At 36.4% G+C, this 14,784-nt stretch overlaps 1 protein-coding gene across 1 annotated transcript in view; it reads right to left on the bottom strand.

Annotated features, from left to right (window-relative positions):
- Positions 1-14,784, bottom strand: part of Fbn2 (fibrillin 2) — a 224,999-nt gene that overhangs the window by 78,115 nt on the left and 132,100 nt on the right. The window contains 4 exon segments of the mRNA XM_063232411.1: positions 3,963-4,088; positions 6,300-6,425; positions 7,881-7,934; positions 10,272-10,424. Coding sequence (XP_063088481.1) covers positions 3,963-4,088; positions 6,300-6,425; positions 7,881-7,934; positions 10,272-10,424 — 459 coding nt within the window.

The following is a 14,784-nucleotide window of genomic DNA, read 5'->3' as shown; positions in this document are numbered from 1 at the left end:
AAGTACTGAAGACCATCTCAAAGACAGTTTCTGAATAAATCCAGCCACATGGTTTAAACAAGTGGCACAAAGACTTCTCTTTTTAACTTGGTTAATTATCTGAAACAGGTCAACATACCTCAATATATTTTATGTTGGACAGTAAGGTTTCTCAGTACACCAGGGTACTTTCTCTCTCTAAAATTTTCTTTGAATTTAATGTAAAATAGTTTCCTATTTTAAAAAAGCACATGAACAAATAACTAGAAGAGCTCATGCTTACACTTGAATGTCTCAAGTCAAACATAAACCGAAGTGATTTTTGAAAAGGCTTACAGTTGATTTTGAAGCTGCTATGCTTGAAATGCAAATTTAAGTCAATGTAGAAAACAGGTAGTTCTCCTGCAAAATTACTCAAGAAGTACATTTCTAAGCTAATTGGTGAAAGAGAAATTGAGGAAATATGAATGCATTTTGCTTCCAGGTTGGTTGTAGTAAAAATTTTTGTTAAAAGAATAAAATAGTAGGTTTCATACATACAGTACAGATTTATGATGAAAATGTATTTCAGAGTACTGGAATTCTTCCATAAAAATGAAACACAAAAAGGATAATGAAAAAGGAAGCATATAATTAATATAAGGATATAGCATGTATAATTCATGTGTTAATTTCATTTGTTAAAAGTCACTTGAAAAGAAAAATGTTAATATTTTAAAACCCTTATTTTAAAAAATCCCTATTTAAAGTAAATAGTGATGAACCAAAAAACTACAAACGTATCAAATGACAACTACAAATATCAATTATTCAGTTTTCCTTTAAATACAATGTTTTTATGTTATAAATATCATGGAACGAGGAACTGAAACAGTTCACTGTACATTCCTGGAAATAAACTTCAAAGCACATCTGGTTTACATTTAACTAGTTATGTCACTGGAAACACAATCTAAACCACTGTACTTGCTGTAAAAATGTTAACTTTCACAGACTTTCAGAACTCAAACAGAAATGTAAAATAAAGTTTTTGTAACTTCAGTCTGAAACAGTGAGGCGCTTTCCTCTATCATTGAGCCTATTTATTACATATTTAAAATAGCCTATTAAGGAATATCAGTGACGAAGCCAGCAGTGTAAACATCTGCGGAGAAAGTTAGAAACTGCAGTGAATCTGTGAAGAATTCTCTGTAGAATCGTGGGAAATTAGTTAAAGGACAGAATAAAGAGAACTAACTCAGGCGGACAAACTTAGTGTATGCATGCAATAGGGGGGAGCCCCAAGTGAAAAAGCTCGTGGCCACCAGGTCTAGTTTTTACAGAACACTTAATAAAGTGCAAATAATGGTGGGTAAAAAGTGCTGAAATCAGTTACTTGGAAAGGTCTATTATAAATAATAGGTTTCCCATTATAAATAATTTTTATTTCTGCCAATGTGATAAGGTTGGAGTCAGAATACCTCTATTATTTCTGCTTTATGTAGCATGAACTTATTTCCTATGAATGAAAGATTTAAAAAAGCTTTTATGTTAAAGAGAAGGCTCATCTCTACCTAGAACAAGTATTGGCTAAACAAATAAATGCAGGTCATTCTTTCTAATCCTCACTCTTGCGTGATTCACTATTGATGTACCTAAAAATTTATACCATCACTTAATATTAGGCTATTAATCAGCAGCAACTCTTACTCTTTGTAACTGTTCACATAAGCAGGGGAATCTCTAACTTTACTTCTTTGGCAGTTTAGCTCTTAGTACCTTAACTTAATCTTACTTGCTAAAGGGAAAGAAGTACATAGACAACCACTGATAATTCGGGGTCTATGCCACACCGAATCACACACCACCCATGTTGGTTTCCACTCTGTCTCTCCCATAATGGCACCAAGGAGATGACTGGGGACGGGGAAACCAGGCACAACACAGTGGTGCCTCAGTTCACATACTCAATTCTTTCCATGATTCTGGTCACAGAATTTATTCTGTTTGCAACCAGAACCATGGAGTGAATTCTGTGACCACGATCCTGGAAAGAAGATCGTGGACCGAGGCATCACTGTAGTCAATAGCATCTCCACTCAGTCAACATGAAATCCAAAGCTGCTCTGGGTTTCACTGTCTCCTGAGATTTAACAGATTCACATTCACCAACACACAACAGATGAAATGGATGAAGGGCACTGGAAGGAATGGTAAAAGTCAGGAAAAGCAAAAACTTTAAAAAATTCCTTTTCCCATCCCTCCACAACATGGCTGGATGACTTTTTTTTCTTATAGTACCTTTCTCAGTGCAGGAAGGAGACGGGTGTTAGAAAAGGGAGTGGAAACCAGAAAATTAGACCCTGTAGTCAAGCAAGTTTGAGATCCCTGAGCTGGTTTAAAATGAAAGACTGTGCTGGGCATGGTGGCACATGCCTTTAAACCTAGCACTCAGGAGGCTGAGGCAGGAGAATCACTGTGAATTTGAAATCAGCCTGGGCTACACAGTGAGTTCAAGACAGGTCTGAACTAGTTAATAAGTTCCTTTCTCAAAAAACCATGAAAAAAAATAACAAAAGAGAAATTGAATAATCCATACACAGCCTGAACTCCTTGCTCATCTTCAAGTACCTCGCTTGTGAGCTGGTAAGTAGACCACTTAAATGGAGTTTCTACAAAGCTGCTAGACAGTGAGCAAAACAGTTACCACAACTAGGTTTAGAAAAATGAGGTTCATATTGGAGTTTTCTTTGCACTAATCATTGTTTTTCTGTGGTCCCTCCAAATCAACCCAAACTTAGACTTGCACTTGGTAATTGCATTTCATTGATTTGAACGGAGTCATCTACATTTTCGGCATCTTTTTCAACGGTCCTAACTTGTTTCTAATCGCAAGAGTGCTTTGAAGTTAAACAGGAAGGGAGAATATTAACATGATTTTTTTTTTGCATAATTTTGCTATTGCAATTTTCTATGAAGTTGGTTATGGAATGCCCAAGAAACAAATACTTTAACAGATAAGGAGAAGACTTTTCTACAATAAAGATGAATTGTTAAAAACAAGTTACTATTTGGAAGTGGTAACTGGATTGGAAAATGTAATGGGAGCCTTCTGCAAGCCCAGACAGGGTGACTTAAATAGGAAAAGTGACTAGTGTTCATGCCATGGATTATTCTGAATATGACATACTTTAATCAGGATACAAAAACAGCACTGAATGCCCTCATCATTAGCCAGTGTTTCACTGAAATGAGGATTTCCCCAAGCACTAATGGATCCAAGTGCCTTCTAGTGTAGGAAAAAAGTGGCTAAAAGGAAGATGTTTTTAAACACTGGTTGATGGTCAGTGAATCCAAATGATACGTCCTAAATTTCCAAATGGTATGGGAGGGAGGTAGAAAGCATCAAGGTACAATACGTATAAGGACTTATACTCCACAGTGAGTATGTTCACTATGTATTAGAAACATATACCATGACTTTTTTGACTACCAAATGGAAAGTGCAATTTTATTAGACTATAAATTTCATTAGTGATGAAGTTGTTAGGTCCCAAATATTTTCTAAGTCAAGTTGTTTTAGGATATCATTTATTTCATAACTTAAATGCCTAAGAACTTTGCCACTATAATTCAGGTTCCTGGGTTAATATGTCACAATGATTTTTAAAAGGAGGGAGGATACATTAAACAAGAAGAAACCTGATATTTTATTTCAGTAAGTAAGCAAAATGGTTCCTTCCACTCTTGTGTTTTCTTTTTACTTCAAAATGTTGTTTCCAAAATGTTGTTGATGTTGTATCTGAGTGCAACAAAACCAATGGTGTTTATAAACTGGGTTGAGGCATGTTATTTCTGAAACTCCTGGATCAGCCAACAGATTACAAAGTAAAGAAAATATTTACACAGTGCTCTTTTGACTGCATTGCTTCATCATGGAAACTGGCACTGATGCATCTCTGCATCCTTCCTGTTCAAAGGATGGCAAGGCAGACAGTTCTTACCTTCGCAGGTCTCTGTCTCGGTTCGGAACACATAGCCAGGGGGGCATGTGCAGCTATAACTTCCCGGCGTGTTTCGGCACAACCCGTTATCACAGAGCAATCTGTTCACCAAACACTCATCAATGTCTGAAAGACATGGGTGGCAGAGGGCAGGTTCTCAGAGTTACACGTGTGTAACAGCAAACAACAATACCCTGTTTTCATTTGGTTCTTTTTTCCTCTCACCCCTCTGACTTACAGGTGCTTTTGCCGCTGAGCTAAATTCCCAGCCCCTAGTTTCTTTCTACTACAGAGTTAACAAATACTTTTAGTATTCAAGTGGATTATTCTTATGCTGATGGATATTTCTAAGAACTTTTGGAGTCCCTGGAAAATATACAGCACTTGGAATGGACTCATTATTGCTTTGTTTACCTTAATATTTTTTGTTCTGGAATTAAACCACTGATGAAATATATTAAAAAGTTGAAATAATTTGTTTATATACTTATATACAGTAAAAATAACATCTATCATTTTTTCCAATAAAATTATAAAAAGAATCCATTCAGTAGTAGTTACAAGGTATTCACTAATTTCCCATTATGTTTTCACCTCGAAAATAACTAGCTCTTAAAGGAAAAATTAAGGAAGCATTTCATATATTTCTTTAATATCGGAATAGCCTAGAGAAGATCATCTAACCCTGAATTTAAAAAGCCCATGCTGACTTTTATATCAATCTCTGCACTCTTGTTTTTACAAGTTAAAGTTAGTTAAGGAGAAAAAGAAATAAAAACCTGTAGTTTGGGTGGAAAAGTTTCTTTTTCTTAAAGTTATAATTTTAGTCTTTCAAATAAAAATCATCTCTTACCAAACAATATCCTGACACTGCAAAGGTATAGAAATGAGTTCAGAAAGGACGTTCTCTATCACTGCTAATACTCATCTGTTTTTGTCTTATCAAATCTTTTTCCCTTTGAATGTTTTGCTCTAAATTTGAATCTTGAGCTTTGTTCTAAAAATTAGATTGTATTTTAAGAACTGCTACAAAAATCCTACAAGTATACAATGTTTTATCAAGTGACTGCATCACAATTTATATTTACCCATCTATTCATGCTATGAATTCAACTGTGTCTCTTACAAATGGTTACTCTGAAATCTAAATCCTCAGTATATCAGAATATAATCTTACTTGAAATGAGGGTTTCTAAGATGAAGTAAAATTAAAACACGTTAAAGATGTAATAACCCATCATGTCTGGTTTTCATAAAAGGGAAAGTATGGATGGAGAGATAAGACAGCTCCACATAGAGGGAAGATGACCAGAAGACACCGGCAGAGGATGGCCTTGTGACTACAGTGATGCTCACACAAGCCAAGGACTGCCAAGGACCTTCGGCAAACAGCAGAAACTGCAATAAGAAAGCGAGGATGCTCTCCCATAGCCACCAGAGAGCAGGGTCCGGCTGACACTATTTCAGCCTTCTAGCCTTTCACTCTGTGAGATAATAAATTCCTGTTGTCTTAAGCAACACAGCTTGTTACTGGAACCTTAGCAAATGAGAACACTAATACTGGAATTTGGTTCCATTTTTGTTTTTTAATTCTAGTTTAAGATTTTTCAAAAATTATGTATATATCTAAAGAGTTTGGTGCTTCATAGCTCACATGTAATGTGTCAGTGCTCACTGAATCTTAGTGCTTTCAGTAGGATACTCAAATGCTCAGCTGTACCTGAAAGCTAATCAGGAAGTGAATTTGCTTCTGTTGTATAATAGCCAGCGTGGTTGACATGGTTTTAGAAATTTCCAATAATCTCTGACTGGTACTCTTCTGTGTGGTTTATATCTAGATGTTCCCTCAAGTCTCATGTGACCACTTGCAGAGTTTCTGGAGGTGACTCTTCATGGGAGTGCTATAATCACTACTGATGAATACACAGCTAATTTCACTTCTGCATCTCCCTCCATCCTCCGTTTCCTGCCCGTCTTTCACCATGCACCTGTGCCATTCTGCCTCAAAGCCTGCCAACTATGTCCTGAAACCTGAGCCAAAACAAATGTCTTCATTACTAGGGAGTGAAACTTGTTTGATGTTGATATTTTTATTGACTGAAAAATTGTCCAATTGAGATAGGGGCTCACCATGTTGACCTGACTGGTTTGAGTTTGATATATATTTTATATCAGTGTATATACAATAAGGGAAACAAAGAAACTATAGGATGCTTAGCCAAAGATGTGTTAGTATTTGTACTTCTTTCATCCATGGATTAAACTATATAAAGGGCTGATGTGTATGTGTGTGTGTGTGTGTGTGTGTGTGTGTGTGTGTGTGCGCATACAACTTACCAATGCAGTTCCTTCCAGAGGCATCTGGCTCATAGCCACTGTTGCAATTACAACGGTAACTACCGCGCAAGTTTTCACAAATTCCATTGGCACATATATCAGGGTCCAAAGCACACTCATTGATATCTGAATTAAACACAGAGAATTAATATTCACAGACATTTTATTATTTGCTAATAAATGCAAGTCTAAAATATATGAAATATTGAACTCTGCAGAGCTACAATTTGCCCGCATTTTTTCACAAAGGAAAGGGAAACAAATAGGGAGCAAATAAAATTGAGGAACACAGGACATGTCAATGTTAATTCAAAAGAAAACTTAAAAGACCTGGCAGGAATTCAAACAATTAAATCATGCAATACGTCTGTGGGTATGATAACATTAATAAAGGAAATTTATAAGCTCTTGGCTCAAAATCCAAAGGAACATTTAACTTTTAATTAAAAAAAATTAAGGTGGCCTATATAATTTTTATGGTTCTTAAAGGCATAAAATATTTCTGTTTTTACTATTATTTTTTACAGTTAACTAAGTAGCATGATAAAAAGTGCTTCTCATTGTTGATAAGTTGAAACGAATAGACAGGATGCTGCAGAGCATGACGCTTTGTTGTTAAAAAGAATTATGATTGCCCCTCTATGTTGCTGTGGGGCAAGGACAGCTGAGGACTCAGGTGCTCCCAGAAAGCAAACACTTAGCAGCATCCAAAAGGGAGCTGACTCTCTTGAACAGGCACATTCACAAGAATTAAGACCAAAAAAGGATACTGAAAGTCAATCTTTTTCCACCGTCAAATTTTGATGGTTACTGTTTTTAAGAAGCTGGAAAGCTTTCTTAAATACCCTGGATATGTCTGGTGTTTCATTTTATATTTGGAAAAAATATCCTTGTAAAAGTTTGCATTTTTACTCTTATTTTCAATATTCATGTGAAAATTCAGCATAACTGCAAATTATCTGTAACTGGTCTAAGCTTTTCTCAAATGTGAAAGTAGCAGAAAATACATGTAAAGTTAATGGAATCTTAAAGCTTCTACTTAAAATACAAATGAATCCACCTAATACTAAAATGGAAAGCGTTAAATTCATAAACACATACATTAAATTCTATACTGGAATTCTGTTAAACATAATATTAAGTCTAAAATAAGAAAAGGAATCATTCATTTACTGGATTTTACTTCTGCAGTTGCTTAGAAACATTTTATTATTCTTAAGCATAAAGGATGCCTAATTGTTTCACAACAGTATATCCTGAACGTGATCCATACTAAATATCTGTTAAGGTCAGATATTTTTCTAACTCTGTCTTACAGCATTATTTAATATTCTCGTAAAATTGACCAAGTACAACCTCTTAAGCAACTGTATCCATAAAATCATGGGTGCAGTTTGTTAGTGACATTTTTAATAAAGCATGTTTAATGAATGAGTATTTATCTAAGATGAAAAGTGGTCAAGTGGAAAGTCTCATTTAATAACCTCATTTTTCACTAGTGTATTTTCATGTGAATGTAACATACATATTGTAACTACAAAGCTATACACTCATTGCATACTGACAGTTGAGTAGCAGTACCTCTTCCATCCACGGTGATCCCTACTCCACTACTACAAAGGCCATGGAATTCAGCTGCATGATAAAAACACATAGAAAAATTAAAAACTAAGTTATACCTTGCTCATAATAAGTAATTTATACAACTCCACAAGTATTCTTTGGAAAAATTGTGTGTATTACTTTTTATGATGAAAAAAATTATACAATTTTCTGGTATATAAAAAAGTATCCCCAAATCACAGACATGTGTAAAAAAAATCACTTTAACACATCACTCTGAATATCACTAATATACTGATAAGTATTATCAATATATTCTATTTATATGACTTTAGAAACCAAATACAAAGTATGTTACAGGGATTGTCTTTTAACTCACTCTTTTCATTTAATTGTAAAATACAGCATCGTCAAAATTTATGTAACACATTTGCTGAGTGTTTGGTACTGTTCCACCATTTTACGTCTGCCAATTAATCTTCCCAATCCCATAAACCAGATCTACTGCTGTCTCTTACAACAGAGAAAACTGTACCTAGAGAAGCCAGTAACTGCTCAAGAAGGCTGCGACTGGGCTGGGAGGAGGTTACTACCAGCACGTGGCCCAAGGCACCAGTCCTCAATGCACCATTTAACAGGCTCAGCATTTTATTCTCAGTTAGGTGGAGGTATCATGTTTATCCAATTTCTTACTGATGAAATTAGGTTTATCCAAATTTGAGCAAACTTAATAAGTCATATGAAGTTCACTTATATCACTAGGATATTCATTTATAAATAAAACTTCTCAGACTTTACATCTCTTTTATTAAGGCTTCTGATGGCTCTCTCTGCCTTGCCCCCAGACCACCCTCTCATCAGCAGTGTAAGAGTACCTACTCTTTACACCTATACCACCTCTGAGAAAAATCAACTGCCCATAACTTTATCAACCTGGCAAACAAAATGTCACTTTTTATATTTTTCTAAAAATGGCATATTTTTATATGGAAATCAATCACTTGTGCTTCCATTTTGTGCAGACTTATATGTGCATTAATTTCTTTAAATGACTTCAACTTCATTAATGTAAATACTTTGCAGATTACGAGATGATATATGAAAACCTTTTTCCAATTTACATGTAAATTTTAGATTTTGATGTCTGCCTAAAGACTCTCCCCATTGCAAATAATTAAAAAATTATATTTATATAAAAATCATCTTTAAGGTTCAATGTAGGGGATTAACTTATTTTTTTCCCAATGTTATCAATATTCACTACTTAGTTAATTTTCCTGTACTGAACTGAAATGCCCTTACGTGTATGTATGAGAGAGGGAGAGGGAGATGGGGTGAGGGGAAGGAGAGAGCGTGCTTGGGATGAAACCCAGGGCTTCAGCATGCCAGGCAAACAAGCACTCTACACTGAACTCCAGTCCTAAAATGACATTTCTAGCTTATCCTACATTCTCATTTTATATACGGGACTGTTTGAGATTTGTTCGATTAACGTTTTATTTAATTTTAAACCAAACTTGGTACTTGTGTCATAATATGTATTTCAGTTTGGAGCCAGTTTAGACCAAGATCTTCATTCTTACTTTTCTTTTTTTTTTTTTTTTTTTAAAAGAGGTCTTAGTAATTCTTCAAGATGCATCGAATCATTGTGTCAATGTTTGGATAATCAACTTTAGAACTTCTAACAGAACTACAAACTGTCAACTCTGTGGGAATACCCTCCTCCCATCTCGCACTGGAATTTTTTTTTCTTAAAATAAGCTGAACATTCCCCCTTGTGAGTCTTTTCCATCTGCTGCAGGCAACATTTGTACTCTGATAGTTGTTTACATGCCATTTAAGGCACTACCCATACTAAACTACAACTTAGTTTGCCTGCAAGTATTCTCAACTATCTCCAAGTTTAAGGAAAAACAGGGGTATTTATTGTGGGACCCCTCACTGTACTTACACATATTCACCAGTGCCTTGGTCAGTGTCTGTATGAATGAGTCAATCTTCTCCAGTTAAGAGTTTGGAGCTATGACAGAGTGCACACAGCCTGAGACCACACCACATTTAAAAATTACATCAAGCTCTGTGGTATTTATGACTTACCAAGTGGTGAGAACACTGTAATCACAATGACAATTATAGATCATGGAAATCAAGGCTAACATATTCGAATGAAAATCTGTGTAACAATCGTAACTGTATCAGCAAATAGATTTTTCTACTTATCTGTTCTCTCTGCCCAGAGATCACATAAAAATATGATTCAAAGCTCCTTATAATATGCCTCTCACAGCTACACAAAACTGAATTTCTCTTCTTCAATTCAAAGTAATGGCAAAACACTTGAGAGCTGATGTCCTCCAAGGCTGCACCTCCACGTTCCTTTGCAGGTGTGGACCTGGCATAGGTAAGTACCTGAATTTTTGGCGGGGCATGGCTGGCAGGGCTCTCCAAAACCGTAGTCTGGATTTGCACAACAGCATTCAGACTTGGTCACCGCCCCCGGGAAAGGACGCACACAGGCGCCTTTCTTGATTCCACCATAGCAGGTACTGCGCATATGAGTATCTAAGAGAGATTAAAAAGACAGTGTCTTAAGTTAGTAACAGAGACAATGGGACTTCAAAACAAAAGACTTCCTCAATCTAAGAGAGCACGACGATGGAGAGTTTAGAGGGTACACACCACTGCCTTTATTTCACATCTAAAGATTAGTGTTAGGAAACCAACAAATTTTTATTAAGTGAGAGCAAGATTGAGTGCATATCCATAACTCCTTTTCCCCCCTCAACAGTCCAGTCCTAAGTACTAACACAAATGTCTATTATCCTGCCTACCCTCTCCGGCCTGTCACTGAACCAAAGGTATGCCCACAGTCATAAGTGGCATTTTGATAACTGGTTGTCCCATATTCAACCCGCCACTTACTGTTGCTTCTAGAAATGCAGTGAAGTTAAGCTACCTCAAGGTGACACTGCTTGGCCACAGCATTTCTCGCTGGTACTTCCCAAGAGGCCTTTGTTTTCAACCTTGAAGACTCTGTATGTCACTATGATTTAATCTCAGATGCTCAAGAAATCCAATTATAAAACCAGTAACTACCACTAAGTGCTCTGGCCTTGTGCTAGCTATTTTGCCCACATAATTCTGTGGGCAGTTAGGTTATCAACTCTATAGGATGGTGGTCATCACCTGCACGTGGAGATGAGGAAGAAAAGGTTTGGAGAGATTGTGTGACAGTTCTAAGGGACTGAGCTGGAATCTGCGCTGGTCTTGGATGACTTCTAAGTGCTTCCTCACTGCACCATGCCAGGTTCCACCCATGTTCTGCTTAGTTCTCGCATTCTCATGAAACATACCACAACTTTGTGAAACAGTACATGGTGAACTATTTAACCCAGATTATCAGAAAGGCCAGACAAGCAGGGAAGTTTTTAAGCAGAATATTGACATGGTAATTTTATAAGAAATAACTTTCATTATAAACATTTATAACTATAGATAATTATAATCACTGCTAGGTATAATGGTATCTGGTTGTTACACAAACTATTTCATCTGATGACTTGCATGATCTCATTAAAAAGATGAGATTTATGGCTACATTAAACTTTTAGATACAAGCATGCTTAAATGGAAGACTCTTCATCTTCTGTGGCTGAACTGATGCTGTTTCCTCCGAGTTACACACAAGTGTTTGGCCCAACACAAAGGAGAATTTGCATGAGTACAGCACAGTTCATGATTTCCAGTACGATTTTGTGAGTCCTCTGGATATTGCCAATTATGTTGGAAGGTATCAATGAGTGATCAAAGTTGTTTATTTCTCTTTATAGGCCAAGAATATATGCCCTGTACAGTTTTCAGAACGAAGTATATAGAAAATATATAGAACTCACTGGAAGAACAAGACAACTTCCATATACAGATTTCTGTAACCAGTTAGCTACACTACTTATGGGACCCAACACTAGAAATTCTACCAAAAATGGGGTACAATTCATATGTGAGTTTTAGGAATATAAATTGTCCTGTGATCAGATCTGTGAGGGTCATACTATGTAAATTGCTTTCCTTACCCATAAAATAAATAGAGTTTATAGAATAAGTTAGATTATACTTGTTAACTATTAAGCAGTTAACTATTAAAAAATGGTGGCCCTTTTATTTTTCATGAGAACAGCTGACCTTCCCTTGTTCAAGACTCTAGACTAGAATCTTAGTTCCTATTATACTATTCAAATATAAGCATGCTACTGCTGACAGAGGAGAGGATGGGATTGGATAGGTCAGGACTGGACAGGACAGCCTAGCTAGGAAGGCCAGGAACACCAATACCAGCAGCACTATCAGAACATGTCCATGGGAATATCTGGAAGATGGACTGGATAAAAACGTTAAACATCTTTTACATATGCTACCAAATTTTTGCATGCCTTTTCTTCCTTAAAAATGAGACTTTATTCAAGAATTTTTCATGTAATTCACAAACTTTATACTCCATTGATAAAATATATTTACACACAACGCTGCTTTTATACTTCTACTTTTAGAACTGACTGCAAAAGCATGTACAACAGCAACTTTTAAGACTCTGCCCTTGATATGATGCATCTATTTTAAAATGACAGTAGAAATTGGTTATTACTTGGCATTTGTTGTCTGTCAGATATTGTTTAAATCTCTGCACAAATATTAACATATTCAATCCTCAAAGCAACTAATGAAGAAAAGAAGTACAGAGAGCTAAGATATCTTGTTCAAGAACACACAGCTGGTATGTACCTGAGGTAGGATAAAGAAAAGAAAATGATCTTTAATTTAGTTGGTAAAAATGCCAGAGTTCATAAGCACGTTGAAATTTTAAGCTACTATATGGGATTCTAAACCTTATGATGCTAAATAGCAAATAGTAAGATTCATTTTGCGACTACATCTTAAAGCAAACAGATATTGGAAAATTAGTTGCTTGACCATAAACTCCTTCCAACACTGAGGATTTACAGAGCTTGAAAGGGTGGTGATTAAGAAGGGCAACAAATATTCAGTTATACCCCTCAAAAAAAAAAAAAAAAGGAAAAAGAAAAAGAAAGGTCATTTTCTTGGTTTTGTTTGATTTTGCAAAAGTTGGGTAATGAGCTGGGGTGCTTGCTTTCTTGCATGTCACCAGGGGGAAAAGATCATGATGGTGGCCTGCAGGGCCGAATACCCTACTCGTGGTTGGGATGGCTAACAGGCAAGGTGTTGTGGGGAGTGTCTTCTAACAGGAACAAGGCAAGGTGGTGGTGGAGTGACACAGAGAGGGTACGTCCTGTGGACTGGGCCAGGCTGGTAGTGAGGGACATTCAGAGAGGCCCCATGAGGAGGAGTGCCAAGACCCTACAGGAGCAGGCCTGTGGGAAGTCACTACTACAGGATCAGAAGAGGGCGAGGAGGGCCCACTCAGAGAAAAGCACCCCTCTCCACCTCAGGAAGGGCAGCTGGGTGCCTCTTAAATGCCACGAGCCACTGCAGGAGAGCAGGCGGCTTTGCTGGGAAGACAGAACATTCCAAAGCCCTCGTCAGACATCAGCAATGTAAAAGCTACCTTGGTACCACCGTCTCAGCACCCTTCCTCCACCAGGACCTCTGCACAGATTCAAAAAGACCTGAGCTTGGAAAGGAAACTACCTTAACACCTGGGTGAGAATATTAATTCTTATTTCTAAATTTACATTGTTCTCATTATCTAAATTTATCATAGAATTCTCTTGTTACCTAAAAATATTCACTGAAGTTAAAGAATGGCATGTGTTTCCTTTCTTACCGGCTGGATTAACTGTCCCCACAAAATAAATTTAAAAATAGAATTTAGCAGGACGGGAGATACAAAAACATAGCTGCCTTTTGTTTTACTTTGCTTGCAAGTTATGCTTCTTCAACATACGTTAGAAATTATAGCTTAATTTTCTGAAAGTAAAACTGTCTTAAAACAAAAAACAAACCAACACAAAAAGAAATTTCAGCTTCTAGAATTAATCTTAATAATTAATAATAGTGATTTATTTCTAATTTAAGAGGTTTCAAAAGTGATACCAAAGACAGAGACACACACAAAAAACACACCTAGCACATTACATAATTATACATACATAAAAAGTGGTGTTTTTATTTAGAAAACCTTAAGTTGTCACCATGATGAAAAACTGAAGAAGACTTTCCAGCCATTTCTGATGTTTCCTGTTTGTGGGCAAGAGAATGAATATTTGTACTTGAACAATGAATCCCTAATAACTCAGTGTTTGTTGCTGAACTTCCTCTCTCAAACTGCTTTGCATTCATTGTAGATTTCAACAGAACCCTCCAGGTGAAAGCCAAAAGCAACGAAGTATATTAAAGCAACTGAAAACATTTCAGCTTTCTAAGCAGGAAGGAGCTACATTCTTTTAGCTGCTGTGTTTGAAATATTCCTGAACAAAGTGCTGACAACCTTATTGGCTAAAATAAACCCTCGCCTGGAGAGAGTGGATGAAGCAGAGTGAACAGATTATTTCCATCTGCTGATCCTTCCTTGTCCACTCCCTCTTGGAATGATTCTGAGACGTAAGAGTAAAATACTAAGTACATCTAAAATTTTATTTTTCTCAACTATACTTTTAAGCCTATAAATATTTCTATGCTTTCCTGTACAACCGGAAACATAGAGGGTGTACAATGACTAATTCATCCTTGATGTCTTGTGCAAGCACTTTGGAAAGAAAACTCCATTAATGTATTTTTATAATTCCCTCTGCTGTTGTTATCACTGGAACACCCTGTCTGGATTTTGGAATGGCCAGTGACATTTCTGTTTGCCTGTCTTGTCAAAGATGATGTTTGAGAATTCTGATTCATTTTCATATAATCCATTGGACAAATGTTTCCAAGAAGAATTCTCAGCGATTTAGAA

The sequence above is a fragment of the Cavia porcellus genome, unplaced genomic scaffold, assembly GCF_034190915.1.
Source record: "Cavia porcellus strain 051 isolate PalLab524CR breed Dunkin Hartley unplaced genomic scaffold, mCavPor4.1 scaffold_21, whole genome shotgun sequence".
Taxonomy (NCBI): domain Eukaryota; kingdom Metazoa; phylum Chordata; class Mammalia; order Rodentia; family Caviidae; genus Cavia; species Cavia porcellus.
This window is presented reverse-complemented; position numbering and strand designations above follow the sequence as displayed.